At 45.4% G+C, this 22,575-nt stretch overlaps 1 protein-coding gene across 1 annotated transcript in view; it reads right to left on the bottom strand.

The window, feature by feature from the left end:
* Positions 1 to 501: 501 nt before the first annotated feature.
* BANP (BTG3 associated nuclear protein) overlaps positions 502 to 22,575 on the bottom strand; it is a 175,981-nt gene continuing 153,907 nt past the window's right edge. The window contains exons 13-14 of the mRNA XM_055000228.1: positions 9,837 to 9,980; positions 502 to 1,383 (exon numbers count right to left, since the gene is read on the bottom strand). Of these exons, the coding sequence (XP_054856203.1) occupies positions 1,312 to 1,383; positions 9,837 to 9,980 (216 nt within the window). The 3' untranslated portion in view covers positions 502 to 1,311. The remainder of the gene's footprint in view (positions 1,384 to 9,836; positions 9,981 to 22,575) is intronic.

The raw sequence follows: 22,575 nt of genomic DNA, 5'->3' as shown, positions 1-22,575 counted from the left end.
GCACAGCATTTCTTAATTGCATGTCTCCTGAAGTAGTGGGTAATTAAATGCATAATAAATCAAAAGGCCAACCACACAGAAAACACAATCTGGAGCAAGTCTACTCAGATGTAAGTCCCATTTTATCTCCAGGAAAATGTTCTTAGGATTGCAGACTTGGTTAGTTTTTAGCCTTCGGCCTGCAACTCCAAAGGCTGGTCTGGACATGGTCTGCCCAACCGTAAACGGTCAAGTGTGCCCTCTTAGTGACGTCACTGTAATGCTCAGGTACCAAACAGTGATACACACATTTTTTTTCAAAATTTTTCAAGAAGAGATATAGCCTGGATGCTGCACACTGTTGTGATGGCTCTGGCTCCCTCCACAGAATGAAATTGTACCATAGCAGCATACAGGAGAAATACTTCAATGTTGGAAGTTAGCGTAGGAGCTGAGGGCGCCCTATCTGTTAATGAGAGCGCATCAAAAGAGTTCTAATCCAAGAATGAAGAAGAGAAAGGCTGTTGTTCATAAATACACATTTATTTCCTTAGAAATGCATAATTACACTGCTGGATAGTAGCTTTCCCCTTAGAAAACTAGTTAAGCAACAGTACAAACAAATAAAGGGTTAGGCTTTTCCAGGAAGGGTTTTTTGATCTTTTTTGTTTTGTTTTTTGCAAATACTTGTCGATTATACTGAAACAGAAAAACCACCAGCAAAATAGCTAATGTTTGTAATAATGGACCTTCCCTCCGTTTTCCTTCTTTCTTAAATACCTCTTTTTTTGTTATAAAGATCATACCAAAAAAAAAATCTCTGAACAGCAAAATATATTTGCACTCTTGATTCTTTTGGTGTGGTAAGGGGTACGCACCACAAGACAGCCATGTGTCCAATAAGGTATCGACACACTTTCAGGAGTATGAGTCACAAAACAAATGAAAGAATGGTACATTAATTCGCTTGTAATCTCTTGATTAATTAATTGAACCAGGTTTTGCCTCCTGCAAGATTATTTGCTTAAAACAAAAAAAAAGAGAGAGTATGGCTAAACCTCATATATTTGGAGTCTTTTTCTCCCGGAGTGTAAATATGGCAGCTCCTTGCAGCTGTTTGCCGGGCTCTGGGGAGCGCCTTCATCAGCGGACCTATGCGTAGACCAAGACGATCAGATCAACAGAGCGGGGCCAAACTTGTATGTACAGGAAACACCAGTAAGACCGTTCCCCTCAGGCTGAAAGGCCAGGGACATGCTCTTCAGCTGGAATCTGGAGCTGCTGCCTGAGATGGCCGGCGCTGGAGGTTGCTGCTCTCCCACTGGATCTCACTCACTGGATCTGAATGGCTCCGTGGTCTATTTGCATTTCTGGCTGGATAGCGGACTGAAGAGAATCTGCACTCTGCACAGGAGATAAACAAACATGCCAAACTTTATACCATCAGCAGGGCTTAGTTGCCCATTCGGAGGGAGGTCAATTCAGAGTTGCCATCTTGCGTACATAAACTAGGAATTCTAGAACAAGGTGGGCAACCCAAAGCCCAGCTAGCCAGCCATATGCCTCTGGGATGCTCACAGGGCAAGGCGATAGCCACAGTCATTTTGGGATGCTCGTCCCTACAAACGTGGTGCAGTGCCACTGAAGCCAGGAGCCATCAGAATCTGTCTGTCCTGAAACACCTACCAATCAATCTCCCTCTTCCTTTTTGTAAGGACTAAAAGGCCCGCTTGGGACAGAGATGGGTTAAAGCCATGCTTCTCAGCAGTGTTGATCAGGTGGGACCAAAGTCAAAACCAAGCCTGTTTCAGGGAAGGCCCCCGGCATGTCACCAGGTGGACTCTCTGAACGGGTTCCCACAGTTCTCTGCTGGATGTGATTCTCTTGCTGTGTGCGTCAAATAACACATGAAGAAAGGAAGTCTAGGAATAGTGCGCTGCTGTTAGCCCCAGGTCGCTTGGAAAAGACTGCATGAAGGGATTAACAGTGGAGCTCAACTACTTTTGTTCTGCTGGACAGAAAAAGTTGAAGACAAAGGGTCCCTTTTCAAAAGAGGCATCAGCCTTGTCCCTTTATTCAGTCATGGGAATACGTGAACATATGAAACCGCCTTATCCCAACTCAGACCCCAGGTCCATCTAGCTCACTGACTGACAGCAGTTCTTGGACGTTTCTGGCAGAAAATGTTTTTTCCAAACGCTTGCTAGCTGCGATCCTTTTGCTGGAAATGCACTGCAAGGAGGCAGTTTGGGGCCTGCTGTATGCAAAATGGTGACTAAGCCAGCAGCCCCCTTCCCCTGGAATGGTTGCTATTTTTCCTTTTTAGCTTGGAGACCATGCTGTGGATTCCTCCCAAAGTACGGACTGTGCAGGCAGTGCTTTACGGTTCAAGTTTACTCCCAGATTAAAAACAGTTATTCCAAAAGTTACATCAAGTACTACTGACCCCTACTCATGACATGGTGGGACCAATGAAACCGACCCCTTTTGCTAGGTTCTAATGTGACCCTGAAGGCAGGTCAAGAATACCTGCCTAACAGCACTACCTGCACCACCTCTGCAGGGAAAGGGCCTTCTTTGGCACTCAGCCCTCCAGGCCGCTTTCCCCAGGGAATTCTACATCGTTTCCAGAGGCAACGTAGAAGCTGACAACGGTCTTATGTGGCCAGATAGTGGCAGAGAGACCAATTCCAACCTATTTGCTGTCTGGCCCGATTGCTCTTCTTCTCAAGCTCTGATGGGGAAAAACATGTAAGTCTAAAGGAAGTGAATGCAGTGAACAAAACACAGGACCCCAACAAATGATTTTTCATCTCCCCAAATTTGTTACCCACTTTGCGAGTGCTTACAGTGAGGCTGAGAGGTTCAAAACGGCAGCTCTTCATTTTCCAGTTAAGGTCCAAGACTTTGAAATGCCTTATGGCCCATTTCTCTTTGCTGTCCCGCTAGTAACACCATGTTGCTATAGATTTCCGTTATCTCATTCTGTCCTCCTCCGATAATTCTCCGAGACAGTTGGTTGCTGCTCATTTTGCTTTTTCAATACACTTTTACCAATAAAGAAATTTACAATACCAGTTTGCCTGCAGTCAAAGTGGCCACCCAAACTTTTGGGAGGAAAGACTCTCTTGGGTGGGGAAAATGGAAGACTTAAATTAATTGCCGTGTTACAAACCCTGGGTTAATTACCCGGAATTTTGCCAGATGTGGAGGGCTTTCAAAGAGCTGACTTTTAAGTGGAAGCGGTTTCCCCTCAATCGATTTCAGTAATGGGGGGGGGGGGGGAGAAACAAAGTTTGTGTAGTGCCCTGATGCTGTTACCGTAATTTCACGTCAGGAGCCATTAGAACTTTGGCAAGTAAAGGATGCAATCGGCTCGGAAAAACAACCAACAGCCTGCATACAAACAAGGCTGCAAGCTGACACGTATTTGTGCCGGGAACGCTCACTCTTCGTAGCTCACCAGAAGCACGTTAGCTGCCCCAGTTCCTAATTTGCGGGCATCGACCAGTCCCCAGGCGGCCGCTTAGTAACATGCACTCTTTCAGGGGAGTCCAGACAGCACGGCACGGTGTCTGGAGAAACCAAAGCTGCGGTGGAACACGTTTGGCAGAACCAGCAGTGCCCTCAGAGTAGAAGATGCACGAAACCAGTTGTCTGACTTGCATCAGGGAAAAGCCTGCAAGTCTTTGAGTTCTGGTGAAGAGTTATGTGTGACTCAGAAGGATCTATATTCTCACGGCAACAGCAGGTTCCAATAAAAGTGCATCTTGTGGAACCTTTCTGTGCCTCCAGACTGGCGCATAGTAATAAACAGAGAGAAAACACCACCCCACACACAAAAGGGTTCTGTGTGGTGCAGATTTCCCACTGCAACAGGATTCCTGCCCCAGCCCCCAGCCCGCTTTCTTTCTACCCAAAGATCAGTGAGCTTTCCTGGAGCTTCTCCTCCTGTTCTGTGCTCTTCTTGTCTACCTCGACTTGGGCACTGAGCTCTGTAGACAGTCCAACCAGCAACAGCAAACCCATTTCTAGCCTCGTCTGCATTATTTTTAAAGTTTCAACATTCCTTTCAGTTTATCTGCAGCATGGTATAAATCTCTGTGGTTAACCACAATATTAAAATCTAACATGGGGCAAAGTGTCTGCAAGAGAGCAATTCCACCATTGCTGCCAAGGGTGTGGGAGACAGATGTAAAGATTTATCACTGGATTCAAAACAGCCGACTCCTGTCAAATTTGAATGGTGAGAAGGGAGGCTGAAGTCACGAGTGAAGCCCCCCCCCTTCAGATTCAATGGGAGGTAATTTATGGAAAAATCCAAAGGCTCATAACCAGGCAGGCAGTTTGCTAAAAAGGAACACTTCTGATTATACGATGCGTGAACACTTCATCACTCTGACAGCACTGGCTGTCTACAGAGCGCTTTCTAGGCTGGAAAGGAAAGACAAGAAGCCAGCACTCTCCCGCGCTGAAGACTATAGTCTAGAGCATCACAACTGATGTCTTTGTCTGCAATGCCTCGCTTCCACGGGTGCCCAGAGTCTTAGAATCAGAGGAGGCAAAAAGGTTGCAGGTGGTTCAGCAGGTATAGAAATGCTGGGTTTGACTTGGAATTGCCACGATCGGGTGCCTAGTCCCACACAACAAGCATTTCCCAGCAAAGACTCAATTAGGCAAATATCTTGGGAAAGGCAAATACTACCTGAAAATGACTTTACAAGCAAGCCAACCTAATCAAGTTGCTAATGAAAGGCAGCCTTAGGTGTAGAGGCTGGAAGAGGTCTTCCCGTTTCCCACTGTCTTGGACTGAATCCACCTCAATTGATGGTGCCAAATAATAGCCCCACCAGCTGCTCTCACAAGCCTCCAGTAGCCAAGGTAGGGGTCCCCAGGACATCTAAAACAACGGATGCCCATGGGGTTTTCCACATTATCCACTTTGCAGCTTGGAGCTTGCAAACAGACCCGGGCAATCAGAGGATCTTTTCCATGCACTGAGCAAAGAACTCTGATGGTGCAACTGGCCTGAACAGACCCCTCCTGCAGTGTAGGGCACCTGGAAACTAAAGGGATGAAGCTTCACACTGACACTTCTGGGTACATGGAAGTGGACCACCTAGGCTTCCAATCCATTTTTAAAACATGCTGTATAAGGCTGCAATCCTAAACACACTTACTAGGGAGTAAATCCCACGGAACTCAATGAGATTTACTTCTAAGTAGACATAATTAGGATTAGGACTGTAACTATGTGCCACTTCTTCTCCCTCCCCTAACCAGCATCTGCACCACAGACTGTAATATTTGGAGTTGGATCACAGCTCCACAATAGCTGGATTATATCAGTAGCGCATTTCACACAGGGAAGGGCCGTGCCTTTTTCAAGCTACAAGGGCAGATTTATCCACATTGCCAGTCATGGGTGCAGAGAAACTGGAATCTCATGCTAGCTTGAGCCATTTACTTAGTCAATGCGGTCCTTCTTTATTAAGGAATGATGCTGCTTATACTCTTTCAGGCATTTGCACGACCAGGGCATTTCCACATGCCTTGCATGTTATTGTCAATCGTAAGCCATACTCAACTTCCAGAGATGAAGAATGGCAGGTACCAGGGTTTGCTTCTGGTTTTGATTCTCCTGGAAATGCTCAGAAGTGCTACAAGGAGAACTGGCAGGTCTGGGTGCAGCAACCATCGCAAGCAACAGGCGTTCTGGGAGGGGAGTTGGCAGAGGCTCCGAACACTTGCAGGCCACCTCCTGGGCTCTGTGCCTTGCTAGGTACGCACTGTCAAGTCGTATCAGAGAGTTACATCATAGTACTATAAAGAGACCAAGCCAGCATAGCATAAAGTGTCAGACTAGGATCTGGAAGATCCAGGTTTGAATCCCTGCTCTGCCATGGAAACTTGCTGGGTGGCACATGACTACCATACCTCATACCCTTCAACTCCCTATATTGTCCTTTCGCAAAAGAATAAATGGACATAAATCTGACATCAAAACCCACAACATTCAAAAACCAGCGGGAGATCATTTTAATCTTCTAGGACATTCCTAAGAATTGACCTAAGAGTAGCAGTTCTCAAGCAAAGAAGCATCAGAGGAAAATTACAATCTCAAGATTGCTGAAATGGAGTTTATTTGCAAATTTGAAACAATGGACCCCCTTCCCCCAGGGCTTGGGAGGGGCACTGGATTCTTCTCTCACTACAGATGCTGATTTCCTGCTTTTCGCACCCCGACTCTATCAAGCTAATATTATATCTTACACCCTTACGTCAAATGCCCCTCCCACTCTCTGGCTGGATAAAACCCTACATAATTCCACTTCTAAATGTATCTGAAGAAGGGTGCTTTGACTCTTGAAAGCTCAGACTCTGGAAATCTAGTTGGTCTTTGAGCTGCTGTTGGACCTGAATCTTGCTCTTAAACTGGCAAAGGTTGCAGTGAGGATAAAATGGAGCCAAGGAGGATGATACAAACTCTCCCGGTGTGAATGGATCCGAACACAAATGCAACGCTTTGCTGCAGAACTCGGGCGGGGTGTGAGCGCACGTCAGTGGTGGAGAGCTCAGCCTTTCGAGGGAAGCTTTTCTATCGTCACAGCTCTTCTTAGGTCAAGGACAGAGGTGGAAGGCACGTGACAGAGCCACCTTGCTGAAGTGAAGCAGACCTCAGCCTGCTCAGCGCTAGGATGGGAGACTGCCTCGCAACCCCGTGCGTACCGTCTTCAGTTCCATAACGGAAGAAACATGTGACATAAAAGTAACAAAGAAAACTGACCAGCAAACCACCCCGAGTTTCCCACAATGCACTTTGAATACCGTGTGCAGGCAAGATACAGAGTCGATGTATTGTCGAAGGCTTTCACGGCCGGAGAACGATAGTTGTTGTGGGATTTCCGGGCTGTACTGCCGTGGTCTTGGCATTGTAGTTCCTGACGTTTCACCAGCAGCTGTGGCTGGCATCTTCAGAGGTGTAGCACCGAAAGACAGAGATCTTTGAGAGACCTGTGACACTGAGAGATCTCTGTCTTTCGGTGCTACACCTCTGAAGATGCCAGCCACAGCTGCTGGCGAAACGTCAGGAACTACAATGCCAAGACCACGGCAATACAGCCCGGAAAACCCACAACAACCAAGATACAGAGTCGTTTCCCAGGTTTTCAACCAGAGTTCACATATGCTTGCAGCAGAGTTTATACATGCTTAAAACTTCACTGTGTTTTAAAAATCTAAAGACGCCAACACCATCCTCCTCCTTCATTTTGTCAGGAATTAGCTACTTTCCTATTGTCTAGTGAGAAAAGTTTGCGTGTTCTGCGCCTCCTAGACACGCCATTCTACCTGTTTTTTACCCTCTTGTATGAAAAAAGAGGTCCAGCAAGACGAACAGTGTCTTTTGGCCATTCCAAACTGCTCTGCTGCCCCTTACTGGAGGACTTATGCTTGGAGAGGCTAAGTTCCCATACAAAGCCCCCCTGCAAACTCCAGACCTTTGGCTTACAAAATCAGACCGTTGCCGAGTTACAATTTATAGAGAGAGGCAGCTCAAACTGGCAAAAAAAGGGAAGGAAAAAAACCTTCTGATGTGCATCGAGCTAAAGAGTACCATTTTAACTTAAATAATGGAACACGCCGCTCTGTGCCAATGGCTGCAGCCAGGTTAGAAATAGCTACAGAACAGGGGCTTGGAATGGAAAAGCTGACGGTCAAAGCTCTAGGAGAGGAAGCACCATCAGAGGCAGGGCCGTATCAGAGGTATTAGGGCCGGGCAAGGGGGTGGGAAGAAAGCATGCAGGGTGCCCCTTATGAGCCGGCATGCTCGTTTGTTCCACATAACCACCAGACAAGGAACGGAGAGCCAGTTTGGTGTAGTGGTTAAGCACGCGGGACTCTAATCTGGAGAGCCGGGTTTGATTCCCCATTCTTCCACTGGAAGCCAGATAGGTGACCTTGGGGATAGTAGTCACGGCTTTCTGGAGCTCTCTCAGCCCCACCCACCTCACAGGGTGTTTTTTTGTGGGGATAATAATGGCATGCTTTGTAAACCGCTCTGACTGGGCATTAAGTTGTCCTGAAGGGCAGTATATAAATCGAATGTTGTTATTGTTGTTATTAACTGGAAGGCTGTAGCTAATTTGGATCCTATGGCCATATGCAGTTGATTCTGTTCAATTGTGGCTGCACCCACGTGTCTTCTCAGTTCTGCAGCCAAAGCTTTCCCCCACTTGGACACAGAAAAAGTACAGAAAGTTCTTGGACCTGAGAACAGCCAAGCCCTTTAGTGACTCACCTTGGACTGACTCGATTTCCTGGCTCTGACCCCTGGCATTCTTGGCCCCACCTCTGGCTCATCCTTGGCTCATAAGCCTGTGTGGATGACACCCAGCACCAGGGGCTGAGCCTGAAACCTCCTTTGGCCCAGCTTGTCCCACTGACTTAATTTGCATATCACTTCCAAGAGCCTCGCTCAGCGCCAGAGCTGCTGGGTAGGTTTCACTAACTCCATGGTGGCCTGCCTTTATCGGGCATGTGCCACGCTCCAAGTCCAAAGTGGCAGGAATCAGGGCCACTCTTGCACACATCCTAATAGATCTGGAGCCCCTGTGCTGGAGAGGAGAGGGGCAAAAGATTGGCCCCAAATCTATGCTGGAAACTCAAATTCTACTCCTATCCCTGAGGGCCAAAATTTCCTGCCGCCCCTGGCCTGCAGGGCAGTCACTTGTGGTCTCGCTGCTTAGACTTTTGTGATTCAAGAATAACAAAGGTCAAAAATATAACATTCTGAATTATACCCTCTGAAGAAACATAATAAAACAATGACAATTGGGAGTACTGCAAATTTTTGAACAAAGTGAATGGTGAGAGCAACAAAATCTTGACAGAAATCGTGACTTCATCTCTCATGCCTGGTGAAGCCCCTAGACACGTCTAGGCTTTCCATTTCCAATACTTAGTTGCATGGGAAAACAAATTTATTTGTAGTGTGTTTTTTTAAAGAATGTTTCTATGTCACCTCTTCAGAGTCCTGCTTGAGGCAGGTGACAGTTAAAAAACCATTAAAAACCATTAAAAAACAAGCCATTAAAGAACAAGTAATTTGATATCCCTGACCTGGATAGCCCAGGTGAGCCTGATCTTGTCAGATCTCAGAAGCTAAGCAAGGTTGTCCTTGGTTAGTAATTGGATGGGAGACCTCCAAGGAAGACCAGGGTGGCTATGCCGAGGCAGGCAATGGCAAACCACCTCTGTTAGTCTCTTGCCTTGAAAAACCCAGCAGAGGTCGCCATAAATCAGCTACAACTTGATGGCACTCTCCACGGCTACAATTTGATATTAATTGCAGAACTCCACTTTCTTAAGAGTTTCAACTTCCACTGAAAACATAAAAAAGAAACTGGTTCTTTTGACTACACAGATTAGTGTGCAGATGTGAGAGCGATGCCTAATGAAATCTCAGAAAGCGAAGAAATGTTAAGTCTGTACTGAATGAATGGATCTTTGGGCTGTTCTTGCCTCTCCCTGTGGCTAGAAAAAAGCAAAATAAGATACCCCAGATGAACAAGTGTACTTAATTTGAATAGTTTATTTGGGTAAAGGGATTTCATATTTTGCTGGCACCAAGCCTGGTTTTCAGCCTAAAACCATTCCATATCACCACATAGCGCAACGGCACCATGTTGCAAGTATGGACAAGCAAATTATGGCGCATAACAAGATGACTGCTGGCTAGATCCTCCTTTGAGGTTTACAAGTCTGGTGGGTCCTGAATGCTAGTCGATGGCATTATCGCTTCCCTCTGGGAGTTCCCTTGCCTCACCCCCCTTCAAACAGGGACAAGATCTACGCACTTGATTCGCAGCTGAGTGGTCTGTCACAGGCGCCAGCTGGACATATTGGACTTGGATATCACTCCCTTGGAGCGGCGATCCATCAACGCCACCAGCTGAGGCATCCGAGGAGGCAAGAGCGATCAGCTGAGCACCCTGTAGCACCTGCAGGCAAAACCAAGAGAGACAGTATCTTGTGAGCAGACATCATCGCAGATGTATTGTGAAACATCTGTTAACACCCAAAGCAGGCACGAGACCAGGAAAGTTCAACGGATCCTTCAGTCAGTAACAACGCAGACCAAAAGAGCTTCCAGAAAATAGCAGCGACCTTGTTTGAGAGATAATTAATCCCTGATGAAAAATAAACCGCTCCAGTGGATATTTAATACATAATACTCTCATGGTCTAGAACCATTTCATATTTTAAGGAAGTGTCTTCATTTCATTGTTGCACATTACTAGTATTTGCAAAGGAATTAAAATTATGTCAGTTTTGCCTTCGAAACATACCAAAGAAAACCATCATTTGCAAATTGTTGGGTCTTTGTTTGTTCTACGTTGTTTTTTTGAATACTGCTTCAATGCTGGATTGACACATTGCCTTTTAAAGTACTGCACCTTTATTCGCATGACTTAACAGTGTGCAAATAAAGCTGCAAACCCTTTAAAAGCAATACAAAACTAACCTCTTTCAAACAACTGCTAAATCCCCGGTATGCCATGAGGACACTGCTTCCCATTAGTGGCATTTTGAGAACTCCACCAGCTTTAGGCCAGTTACACTCAGTCACTTCAGTTTAATAAATGTGCAACTCTGGTCCCCCCTGACAGACTGTTCACACAATATATTTGTTTCATTTGCGTGAGAAAGGAAAGGATGGGTCACAAGAAGTGTTGTGGGAGTTCGCCGCAAGGCTCTGAAGCAGGAGGGGAGATCCAACACTCCTCTTCAAAAGAGTCCTTTTCCTAAACCCTTTTGTTCACTTCAATCCAACTCCTTCGATTTTAGGAAAGTTTTGTTCTCAAGCTGCTACTATCGAGGTGAAAATGATACGCCATCTTCTTTTTGAAATGTGTCAATTTATTATATTAAATCACATTTCAAGAAGTAATGGAATGTGGCCTTCGTACAGGTCAGCCAAACCCATTTCTAAAATAGGACTTCCTTCTTCTCACACCAGAATTGCACAATATCTCAATGAATCTCAGGAAAAGAAAACCTCTCACACAAAACCTTTTGTTTCCAAGTTCCAAAATCTTGGTCCAGGCCTGAAATAAGTGAATGTTCGAAGCCATCTGGGTAAACAGGCGTCACAGCGCAATGCTGGCGTTTCAGAAAATAGCTTCACAATTTTTCCATTGACTGCAACGCTGCGGGTAGGTGCTGCGATTCTATCAGTTCAACGGTTTATTCAAATTCCCCAAACCTCAGAGGGTTATTAAACAAGGAAAGAGAGATTCAATTTCATTTGGCAATTTTTTTTAAAACACAAAAGGAGCAGGAATTTACTAAATTCTGCGCAAGCCTCCTGAGACACCCAGCTCCCCAAACCTCCATTCCTAGGTTTGTAATAGGGAAAGGATCAAATTAATCTTTCCTAACTCACCCATAGAAGGAAAACAGATGAGAGGATCTGTGGTAATAAGTGAGGGAGTAAACTCTCCATCAGCATATCAGTTAACCCTGCCAGGTTTATAGGATTTGGAAGAGAGGCTGGTTCTTCCAAGGCAAGAGTATTCATCGTTTTCTAGGAGCTTCGGGACCGTGTAAGACCTCCAGTTCTGCTGCACTCCTCTTTGTACATTTGTTCAAGCCTGTCATCTCTCACTGGTTAAATATTCTGTTTACAGGACAAATGCCAGACTTGTTTGGAAGTAAACTGCAGATGTAACAAGGGGAGTCCTGAGAAGGATGCGTTCTTCCTCTCTACAACTCAGACCTCTGCGTAAAATATGTTATATATTGCCCTGGATTAATAATAAAAAAGGTCCCGCACAGATTAAGAGATGAACAGTGCAATTCTAATCAGAGTTACTCCAGTCTAAGCCCGTACTCGGCTTAGCGTTGCAATGTAAGAGAGCAAGCAGGCAGGCAAACAGCTGCTGGACCGATGGAGACAGCCACAAAGAAGATGCTTCGTAATTAAACAGCCTAGGAGGCAGGGGTGAGAACAAGTTCAAAGTGCACAGATTAAAATCTAATTTATTTTACAGTTTCTATTCAAAGCTACTGTGCTGCCTATGAAATTATGACCCAACCAGATAAGAAAACTGGTGGAAAACAGACATCTTTTTTCTCCAACTCATACTTTTATTGCTAAAGAATTCAGAAAGTAAGCCAATAGAGCCTTCCAGTGTATTATTTTTAAATTTGCTCAGCAAAAGCACGGGTCGATCGAGAGACTCAGTCACAGCTCAGTACATCTGAATCCTCCCCAGCTGGCTAGCATCTTTCTTTTTTTGTTATCAAATGACAAAAGAAGTCCTGCCGTAAAGTCCACAAGCATCACCAACCAGCCAACCCACCAACCAACCCCCAAACAACCATTCTTCAGCTGGCCATGCAAAAAGCCCCTGAAGCCCATAAAGGAGTACATTCAGCATCTCAACATCTCTCCATTTCATCTCACATAAGCACTACAGAGAATATTTAGCAGTGTGCTTTTTACAAGCAATGAAATATTGTCACAGCTGTGCTGAATCTCCAGCTCTTTTAAATATGTCTTTCATGGGTATTAGATGCTGGCAGTCCACCTTCAAAGAACAATCACGTCGCAGACAGCACGAGAGCTGGACTTGGGGACTCGTGCAGTAAAGTTACTTTGGATCTGTCCAAGCATTTTTGCTTCAGAACGAATGGCCATTAAAAGAGCAAAATACTATCTCTGTTTTTCTAGCCATTTTACTTGTTCAGGTAAGAATCCTAATAAAACTCAGCCCCCAAAATGTACTGGGCAGCTATCATATTGCATCCCAGCAATTTCTGAGCGTGTCTAGTACACAAAATACGATTAATAACCCTTATCTCAACTTTCCCAAATCTCAGCTAGGCCACACTGTAAGAAGGGAATTAAGTATGCTGCTGAGCCAGCCATTTCTTAAGGTGGGAGAGCTGGGTCAGTCCGAGGCATTTTGCCACGCACAACGTCCCATCTGAGAGGCATGGCCTAAGATCCCTTGCAGTGTGACCGAGGAGGGAGGGGACAACTGTCTGACTAAATGCGGCTGTAACATGACCCAAACGTAAGGACATTGTGATACTGCAAAGGATCTTGAGGCACAGCTTTCAGATTGCATCTTGCTTCATTGAGGACCTAGTGTGCTGCTGGGTGCAGAAGCTCTGAGAAGCACAGGCCTCTGTGTGCCTATAAAGTCCTCCCCTGTATAATTCCAATGCCAGATACAGATTTGCACCTGCAATTGTATCCCTCGGTGTGTGCCTACTGGGTCCCTCTGTGGAAATGAATGATGCAGCCCCTGCGTACAGGCACTTTGGGGCAGGGTAAAGGAGCAGGAACTGTGTGACTGGAGAGTGAATGTCCATGTGCCATCGCCTAGCCAAGTTTAAGAGGGTTTTTTTAAAAAACGTTCCTAGTCAGATGTTTCCAAAACCTTTTAAAATACACAGGAAAAGTAATAGATAAGTACTAATAATAGCAACACAATTATACAGTGGCTACAAGCGCAAGGAAGCCTTTGTTCTCGCTTAGCAAAAAGCCAGGAGATCTACGAGAGAACTCTGGCAAATGGTTCTGGAGCAAGAATACTGCCTTTGTTCGGCCGTTCATAGGATCTCTAGACCACCAGTTCAGTTCTGTATTCCTTACCTGCCACTGACCTTAAAAAAATAAAAGGAACCCTTCTACAAAAAAGGACCCTAAACAAATAGCCTGCCCCAAGGTTGAACTCTCCCTTGCAATTCCAGAGGGCTTCTCAGACATCCTTTCATGCTGATACAAAACAGGTAATAGAAGAGGGCCAATAAACAACAAAAAAAATAACAGAAATGCCCTTCCAATAGAACAGATGGTTTTAGGAAACACGCACATGCCAAAAAGAGACCCCTGAAGAGACTCCTCTCTACTTTGGGCTGCTTTGGGAAGGTGAAGACAGCAGGCACTATTAGGCTTATCTTTAAAAACTTAACTAAAAAGTTGGTTGAGAGGGTCATGGTGGCGCCTCCTACAACATTCAAACCATTTTGCTGAAAATGCTGATTAGAAACAAACCGTAAACTGGTACAGCGACCTCGGCCGTATTGTGCCAGACCCTTGGCAAAACAATAGTTAAAAAATATACACGGCTAAATACACCAAACTAATTTAAAAGTTTATCAGGGAAGATGAGCGGTAACTGCCATGGTCAAAAATTGGGTTCCCATAAAGAACCACTGGACATCTGGAAAAAATTAAAAGCAAGGCATCCATCAAGGATGGAGAAGACGGCAGAAGCAGAAACCGCCCCCTCTCCTGGGCCTAGGAGGGCCTCCCCCCTCCACCGTCTGTCACCACTTCAGGTGGCCCACCAGAAGTGGAAGCATGGGTGCAATACTTCCAATCATTTGGCAGTGCGCAATAGTCGAGGGTGTTGGACTAGGACTGGGCGATCCTCTTGGGCCAGCAGCCCTCTCCCACCTTAACTCACTTCACAGGGTTGTTGTAGGGGAAAAACAGAAGCAGGGATAACCGGTTCCGCCTCCCTGAGACGCCTGGGAAAAGGGCAGGACAAAACCAGGCGATTCCTGCTCTTTGGGGGTGTTTCTGCTTGCGCTAGATCCTGCCAATCCATATACAGAACAAGACCCATATACAGAACATTCATAGTCATTCTCTCTCCTCCTAACCTATCTCACTATGTTTTGGGATGTAAGAGCGGGGGGACCACAAACACTGCTCCATGCTCTTTGGGAAGCGCAGGACAAATACGTAACGGATAGGCAGAGATGTGGTGGTGGGTCAAACTGTACCTCTTCAGGCCAGCTGTATTCTGTGCAGATATGAAGGTTCTCTATCTAGGACGCATGCTCCTTTGCACATTACTCAATCGGCGCATGTGCAACCTGAACCTCCCTCATCCTCCTTGCATAATGGTGGTGATAAGCCTGAAACACACTTTAAAGAGCACCACGTGTAACTATTTGGCTTTTTCACCTCCATGGAGGTGATAATACAAATCCTTGTAATAGTAGAATGAAGAATCCAAGCCAGGCTACACGTCTCTGACCTTCCTCTTCCACCCCCACTACTTCACTTCTTTCAAAAATAGCTCCCATCTGCAACCAATAGCACCCCCCTCCCATTAACAATGAACCGCCAAACGAGGGGGAAAATATTAAAATGTAATACATTCTCCATTCCCAAACCCCAGTAACTGCCCAGATCACAAACTTGCTTCATTAATGTTTATTGCTATTCAAGGAGCCACCACCACATATATGTTCACTCTAGACATTTCCAAGCAGGGAGATGTGTGGTAAAAAACACAAAACACTGTTTCCATCAAAAAGGACGAGTTCTTCAACCTCTCAGCTGCCAAGCCATCTTGCTTAAGTTTGCAGAGTACATTTTTATTGCAGCTATTTTGGGTAATTTGGGAGGGGGTTTTATTAGGCTGGGCAAATCCCAAGGTTGCTTCTTCATTTAAAAACAATAATAAAACCCAGCAACACACAAAAAGGAATGCACTGATTCCTTCTTCATTGTTTAGCTCTGAAGGCCACTGAAGCAACTTCCACACATGAGAACATGATTACTTGCAAGATGGCTGCTTATTCACAACTGAACTGTTTCATAATGCAAAGAACGGCCTTAAGAAGCTCTGTGTAAACACTAAAAACTCCGAGCTGGAAGGAAAAGGACCAACAGTGTCAGGGATTTGGACTCATAGGTAACAAAGCAAGACTTTATGTCCTGCAAGCAGAGCTCCATTGAGTCTCCAGTGAATATTATTCCTTGCTAGGAGGAGCAATCCTGCTGTGGGGAGAGTCACAATAGTAGGAGGGTGAGGAATTGAGGGAGAGGTTCCTAATTAAATCCTTGGTGTTTTCCATTAAAGGATTTCAGGCAGCAAAGACTGGGGAAAATCTTTGAGTAGGCTGGGTCAGGGCAGAGGTGGGGTCTGCTCCATTTTACAAGGACCATTGTCTCCTTTGGTATTCAGCTTCTCTGCCTCCTCCATCATCTCCTTCTCCCCTCTCCACCACTATTCTGTCCTCCAGTCCTCCTTTCTCTGCCACACCTGCTCCAGCCACTCTAGGACCTATCACGGGAGACAGACAGTGCAATCCTAAAAGAGTACAATCTACCAGGACACTCCATCAAGGACTTAAAGGTCACCACCATAGTTCAACAGAAAGCTGCTGAATTGGAATTCATATGTAAATTTGACTAAGTCAGACTTGGATTGAACACAGACTCTGGGTGGTTCTCTCATTACCAGAAGTAACTGCCTTCAGGCATTCCATTCAAATTCAGCAATGGAGGGAAGGGGTCACACACCCAGCCTCCATTGCGCACTCCACCTCTTTCATGAGTTTTGCAACTGCTTTGCATTTACATGGCCCTCACTCCCCGCAGCCTCTCCCCCTTTCCCTCACCACCTATATATCTCTGGCGAGTTTCTTCATACCCTCGATGCATCTGACGAAGGGAGCTATGGTTCTTGAGAGCTTATGCTACAATAAAGTTGGTTAGACTTAAAGGTGCTACTGGACTCTTTACTATTTTGCCGATCTAAGAAGTAACTCCCATCTAAGCCCATTGAAATCAACGGGTTTAGAGTGAAGTCACTCTTCTTAGGCCATGTATCCTTGCTACGGATATTAATGCACGAGTCCTGGGTTTTCTTCCCCCCAAAAGAGAGGGTGAGAGCTGCTACCTGCTGTGATCTCATGCTTTCAGCACACAGGTTACATTAAGGATGGAACAACTGAGAAACCTTCTTTTACTTCATAGTAAAATGAGCAGCAGCCACTCTGAAATATACTTAAGCTTGGATTCGTGTACAAAACTGAAGGACTGCCACCAAGGTGATGGCTGAGTATTTTCAAGTATGGTGTATTATTCCAATTCAAAACAGCACCTTAACCGTGCAACCCAATGTGGAGTTACCCCTTCCTAAGTCTACTGAAGTCAAGGACTTCTGCTTTGGATCGCACTGCAAATCTGCCAAAACTTTATTTGCCAAAACTTTATCTGCCAGAAGGATCTAGTTTAGATTTTCTCTGCACGATTCCTTACCAAAATATTTATTTATTTATCTAAAACATTTGTACTATGAAAACTGAAACCAATTTCAATTCTACCAGGAGGCAGAAAGGAAAAACAACCATTCTGCAGAAAGCTTTCATTATCTGAACTGTTTCCTGGCACAATAAATATCACCACCCCTTACCCGCCCCAATCCATCATCTGCTTTTAGTTTTTGTGTGTATCACTGGGTCTTGAATGACTTGGTAATATCTTACTCTGAACAGCCCTCAATTATGCTTAAGACCCAGAAGAAACTCGAAGCCCATCAAGTTAGGGTTAATGATACAAAGCTAATGGGAAATGCCACTTTGGGGCAACCGTGACAGACGTGAGATAGACAACATCTGGCGGGCTGCGGCTGATTATATTTAAACCATATGCAGCCTGCAAAGAACAGTTTCCCTTTTACTTTAGTTCAGTATCAAAACTTCCTTGTCTTTCTGTGATCCCTTGGTGTGTGTCCCAAAGGCTTTCACCCAGGAAGTCTTGCTCATTGCGTAACCCCCCCCCCCTCCCTTGTCTCCAGAGCTCTCGTTCTTCTTCAGTTCAGGCCTGTTATGGTGCCAACCTTACGGAGGGTGCTTCTTTCACTGGGCTCTAGAAAGAAACACAAGGCAGCCTTCTTCCAGCAAATCTTTCGCAGAGGGCTTTTTTTGAGAATGCTGATGAGGGTATGACCACAAAGTGCTTGTTATTCCTTTTTTAAAGAATAGTTTTTGATGTAACTCTTGATGCCTACTGGCGTATCTATTTGAAACGTCATTCTGCTCTATCGGCAAGCCCAGTATGCTTGAGTATGGGGCTGCAAATTGCCTGAACCCCCCACCCCCTGCATTTGAAGTGCTGGCATAGGAGCATAGTGGCTTTCCCTGGCTGTGAGTGAGCAAGCCCGTGGAAAAGACCCTTGGGTAATCAAAGGTGTTCTAGCTGCCACTATTCAGGGACGGCCACTCCTACCCCTTCTGTTTCAGGGCACCCCATTGACTCCTTACACGCCTTTTAGATTTCATGCTTCTAGAAACTGGCCCGCAAGTCCAGAGGACAATAGATGGATGCAGTGTAACAGTTCAAGCAGTTCAAAGGGGTGGACGATGCTACGCTGCAAACCAACCAACCATTGCACGACTGAGGCCTGATGCCCCATGCTCACATTCCCTCCCCTCACCTGCTGTGCACAGAAGAAGCGCATCAAGACGAAGCAAGAGCCAAAGGATGTTCCAAGTGCCTGTTTCTGGAATATCAGCAAACCAAAACGAGGATGGGCAGCAGCAGCAGCAGCACAAAGCACAAAGCAACAACAACAAACAGCTCCCAGGGGATTCCTGATTACAGTAACTGGGGCCAATCTGTGAACGATTGCCTCTCTTTGAGGAATCCTTGCAGTGCATAAACTTTTCCTCCACATTCCTCCTGCCCATCACCATGAGAGGTATCTTGCTAGTATATTCTGCACCCATACGGGTCTCTGAGGACGCTCACAAGTAATTAAAACGAGAATGTGAATTAGCTTTCTGTCCCGCTGAAGCTCTTCCAAACATGACTAGCAGCTCTCATCTGGTATCCTTCTCCACCTCCAATTTCTCCCCCCACCCCCGAAATGAGAGCCAGGAAAACCTGGCAGCAAAGAACAGCTCCAGGGGCCAGATCTTCTCCTTCACCAGGCTGCAGATCTAAATGCTTCTCAGGGGTACAGCCTCCTCCCCTCCCCCCCCACCGGCAGCTCCAGGTTGAGGGTGGGGGCACAACAGCAGCAGACCGCCTCAACCCAGGTCTTCTGGCTGACACTGCAGGCTCTCACAGAGCCAAACTACAAGTGACGTCTTACACAGGTTGGACACTAGTCGGCTTCCCTCAAGTTTTGATGGGAAATGTAGGCGCCCTGGTTTTACAGCTTGGCTCTCCATTACAGCTGCAAGACCAGGATGCCTACATTTCCCATCAAAACTTGAGGGAAGCCGACTAGTGTCCAACCTGTGTCAGGCGTCACTTGTAGTTTGGCTCTAAGTGAGGCAGACCGACATAGACAGCCCCCTAGAATTGGCTGCCAGGAAAACCTGGTGGCAGAGGGCAGTTATAGGGGGCTAAATGGAAACTCCATGTTCTGAGGTAGTATACCTCAGGTGCCATCTTTTGTTTTGTCTTAATGCCACCAGTGAATGTTTCCAAAGAGGCCATCTTGGTTTATAGCGAGAGGTATTTTTCTCTATGACTGACAAATCCGTCTCCCCGCAGATGTTCACTGAAAGTCTCTGATGATGGTGATCAGGATTGTTGTTACATTGCACATCCACCCCCCCCCCCCCACCACCACCATTGTTCACTTCAGCAGGAAGGAGGCAGCATTGATCTGAGAACACAGCAAGGAATCGCCTCTCGTTCACTCCTTGGCAGCCTAATAGGAAGAGGACCCTCCTTTTCTCTTCGGCATCAGAGGAGTCTCTGCGTGCGGCTCACTCAGGACGCGGCTGGTTTTGCAGAAACAGCCCTTCAAACTCAGAACTTGGGAAAAAAATATTTTAGCATTCCCTAAAGAGACGATGAGCACATACGAAGGGAGAAAACACTGAGCCCCAAAGCAGCAACCCCTTGCATGCTTACCTGGAAGTAAATCACACAGAACCCAAAGGTATACTTATTGCAAAGTAGACGTGAATGGGATGGGGCTGCAAAACAGCATAAGCAGGTAAACTCTGTTGCCGCATAGTGAAGAAATACTTCTTTAAAAAAGGCATTTCCCAGTCCCCACAGGCAGCTTAAGGCTGAGCCAATTCCTGGTGAAATCAAAATATGCTTTTTCCTGTTTAATGAGGAATCATCAGAGCCCCTCCAGGCATTAAAAAAAAAAAAGACAGCAAGCAAATAAGATGCCCTGCACAAGAAGACAAAGCGAACACTTCATGGTGGAAACCAGAGTGGGAAACTGGCGTTGATACAAAGGAGTGCTTTCCAACGATTCAGTGATTAAAACTGGAATGTAATTAAGGATATTATCTTGTTTCTGAAAAACGAGTTACCTCATGTAGGTCCCTCGTCTGCAACCCATTAGAGGCTATTCTAAGGGGAGAGCTTTGCATCCAAGCTTTGTTAGCAACACTGGATGCCTCAAAAGAGCATCTGGGAAAAGAGCAGCCTACATACGGGTACATTCCTCGAATGCTTATGGATCAGGACCTGTAAAGTTTTTTTTTTCTCATGGAGAAACTAGACAAGATCCTGGAGGATTCAAGATAAAATCTTCCTAGTTTTCTTTTTTTTAAAGTACATCTTTCAGCCATAAGCGTCCCTGATTTGGTCAAGCCCCTATAGAGGGGCCAGAAGGCGGCTAATCTTTCCACCTGACTTTCCTTGTTAAATGAAACTGGCCAATCCCTGTGCTGTTATAACCCATGGAAGAGGGGAAAGACAGGCAACCATCTTCTGCCTGTCATTTTCCTTCCAACAGTAATAAAATCATCAGTATTTTTGCGGAGACAGGGTCAGTTTCAATTAGTGAAACTTAAGTGGGGGTGAAGGATTAAATGCTCTCTCCTGTCCACATGTAGATTCCTTTCACATTGACACAAAGCCCAACTGCAATTTATTACAGAATGTCCACTATCGCCTTCAGATGGACTCTCAGCCATTTATCAATTCAGTTGATGACTGAGCAACTGAATAATTTGTTTAGAAGTTATTGTATGTGGTTGATCTCGGTATGTAGTTGATCTCCACCCCACAGCAAAGAGTATTTCCTGGATCACCCTAAAGCATTTTCATTCTGAGAATCGATTCTTGAGCCTAAGATCTGATACTAACTTCCTTGTTTTCAGGTTGCAAGTTAACTACTCTGACTACTCTGGTGGCCAAGAGTGGGAAGATCCCTTTGCTTGTTGGCTTGGAAACTTAAAACTTCAGCACTAACTTCTAGGACTCTGGTATTTGCATACCTGGCTGGGGTTGGAATGCTATTAGAAAGGTTTATGCAATCCTGTAGGGACTTGGCATACTGTTCCAGCTCCAATTATGCTTTTTAAAAACAGTTGGAATGTGGGATGTCAAGGACCATTGGTTTGTCCCAGTGACGGTAAATCATTTTCCAAAATGGTTTTGCTTTATACAGCCGCTTCAAGGTGGTTTTTTAGATGTCCAGACAAACAAGTGTCCAACTTTCCCCCTACCAGGTCACAGCAATCACAGGGTCATTTGAATCTGAATTTCCATTTGTGACAAGTCCACATGAGCTTATTCAACCTGAAACTAAAGCCGGCACTCTCACTCTTGCACCTGCAAGAGTTCACAATTAAGCTTGCTGCTGGAGAGCAGGAGCATGTCACAGATACAAGATTCTTAACGGAGATACCTTGTGTTCAGCATTTGATAGTAGAAGCTCAGGGGCTGAGAATGAGAACAGAATGACAGAAGTGTCCTAGTTGGTGAAGACAAATTCAATACCATTGTGGATGTTGGAGAACATTTGTTCCAAAGCCTCTCCTTCTATTTGCAAAGTTGTTTTGTTTAGACAGACTGCCAAAATCTAATTTGCCGGTCATAGTTCAGGCTCAAGTTGGCTTAAGCAGTTAAGGAGACTTTGCATACTCTGGCCTTGACAGACAGGCCGACTTGCTCACACACCAACAGCAACAGATGTTTAATGGACCCCTTCTTGCCCCGGGGGGCTCTTTATCTGAGTGCTCAAAACCAAGGGCCATTAGAAGAAGAAGAAAACCCACGAGCCAAAAAACAGCATTTAAAATGGAGCTTATACACAAACTGGCCAACAGTCTCTCACAAGGCGGCCAAAAACCTGAAAGCCTTAAAAACCCACAAGCTTCAGGAGCACAGCCGGAGCCAGATTCTATAATTATTCTCTAGTCAGAGAAACACGCAGAAAGGCTGAAACTGAAATGTTTGTCTACAAAAATGTTATTTTTGGGTTTTGTACAAACCTACAAACTAAGTCTTGTTAAAGGGTGGCTTTTTCAGTGAAATCAAAAAGAGTCCAGTAGCACCTTTAAGACTAACCAACTTTATTGTGGCATAAGCTTTCGAGAATCACAGCTCTCTTCGTCAGATTTCAGTGAAGTCTATACCAATCTCGGAGAAGTCTAACTAGGATGCAGCTGCTGGAAGCTCTAGGGCAAAAGCCCCGCAAGTCTCCCGGTCCCACATGCTGATAAGAGACAAACGCGAAACGAGAGGGAATGACTCACCCAAATGTCTGGCTGGTGGGAAAACATTTGGTTATGACATGGAGTAGCCAGAATGGGAGATGGTGACCAAGTGCTCCAAAGTCAAATGGAATTTATTCTCTTTGTACATATTTATGTGTGAGCGTCTTCTAGACCAATAAATGCAAACACAGGCCGAAGGGGTCACGTCGCCTGCCTAATTTGCCACTCATCAAATTCCTTACGGGATTAGTTTCATCAGAGCCTAGTTAGAAATGTGGACGTCTGCCAGAGTCTGCACAAAGTTCAAGAGGAAATAACATCCTAACGAATTTCTGTGCAGCATCTTATCAGCAGAAA

Source organism: Eublepharis macularius, chromosome 16 (genome assembly GCF_028583425.1).
Source record: "Eublepharis macularius isolate TG4126 chromosome 16, MPM_Emac_v1.0, whole genome shotgun sequence".
In the NCBI taxonomy this organism is placed as follows: domain Eukaryota; kingdom Metazoa; phylum Chordata; class Lepidosauria; order Squamata; family Eublepharidae; genus Eublepharis; species Eublepharis macularius.
The sequence above is the reverse complement of the archived record's forward strand: the minus strand, read 5'-3'. Positions and strand labels throughout refer to the sequence as shown.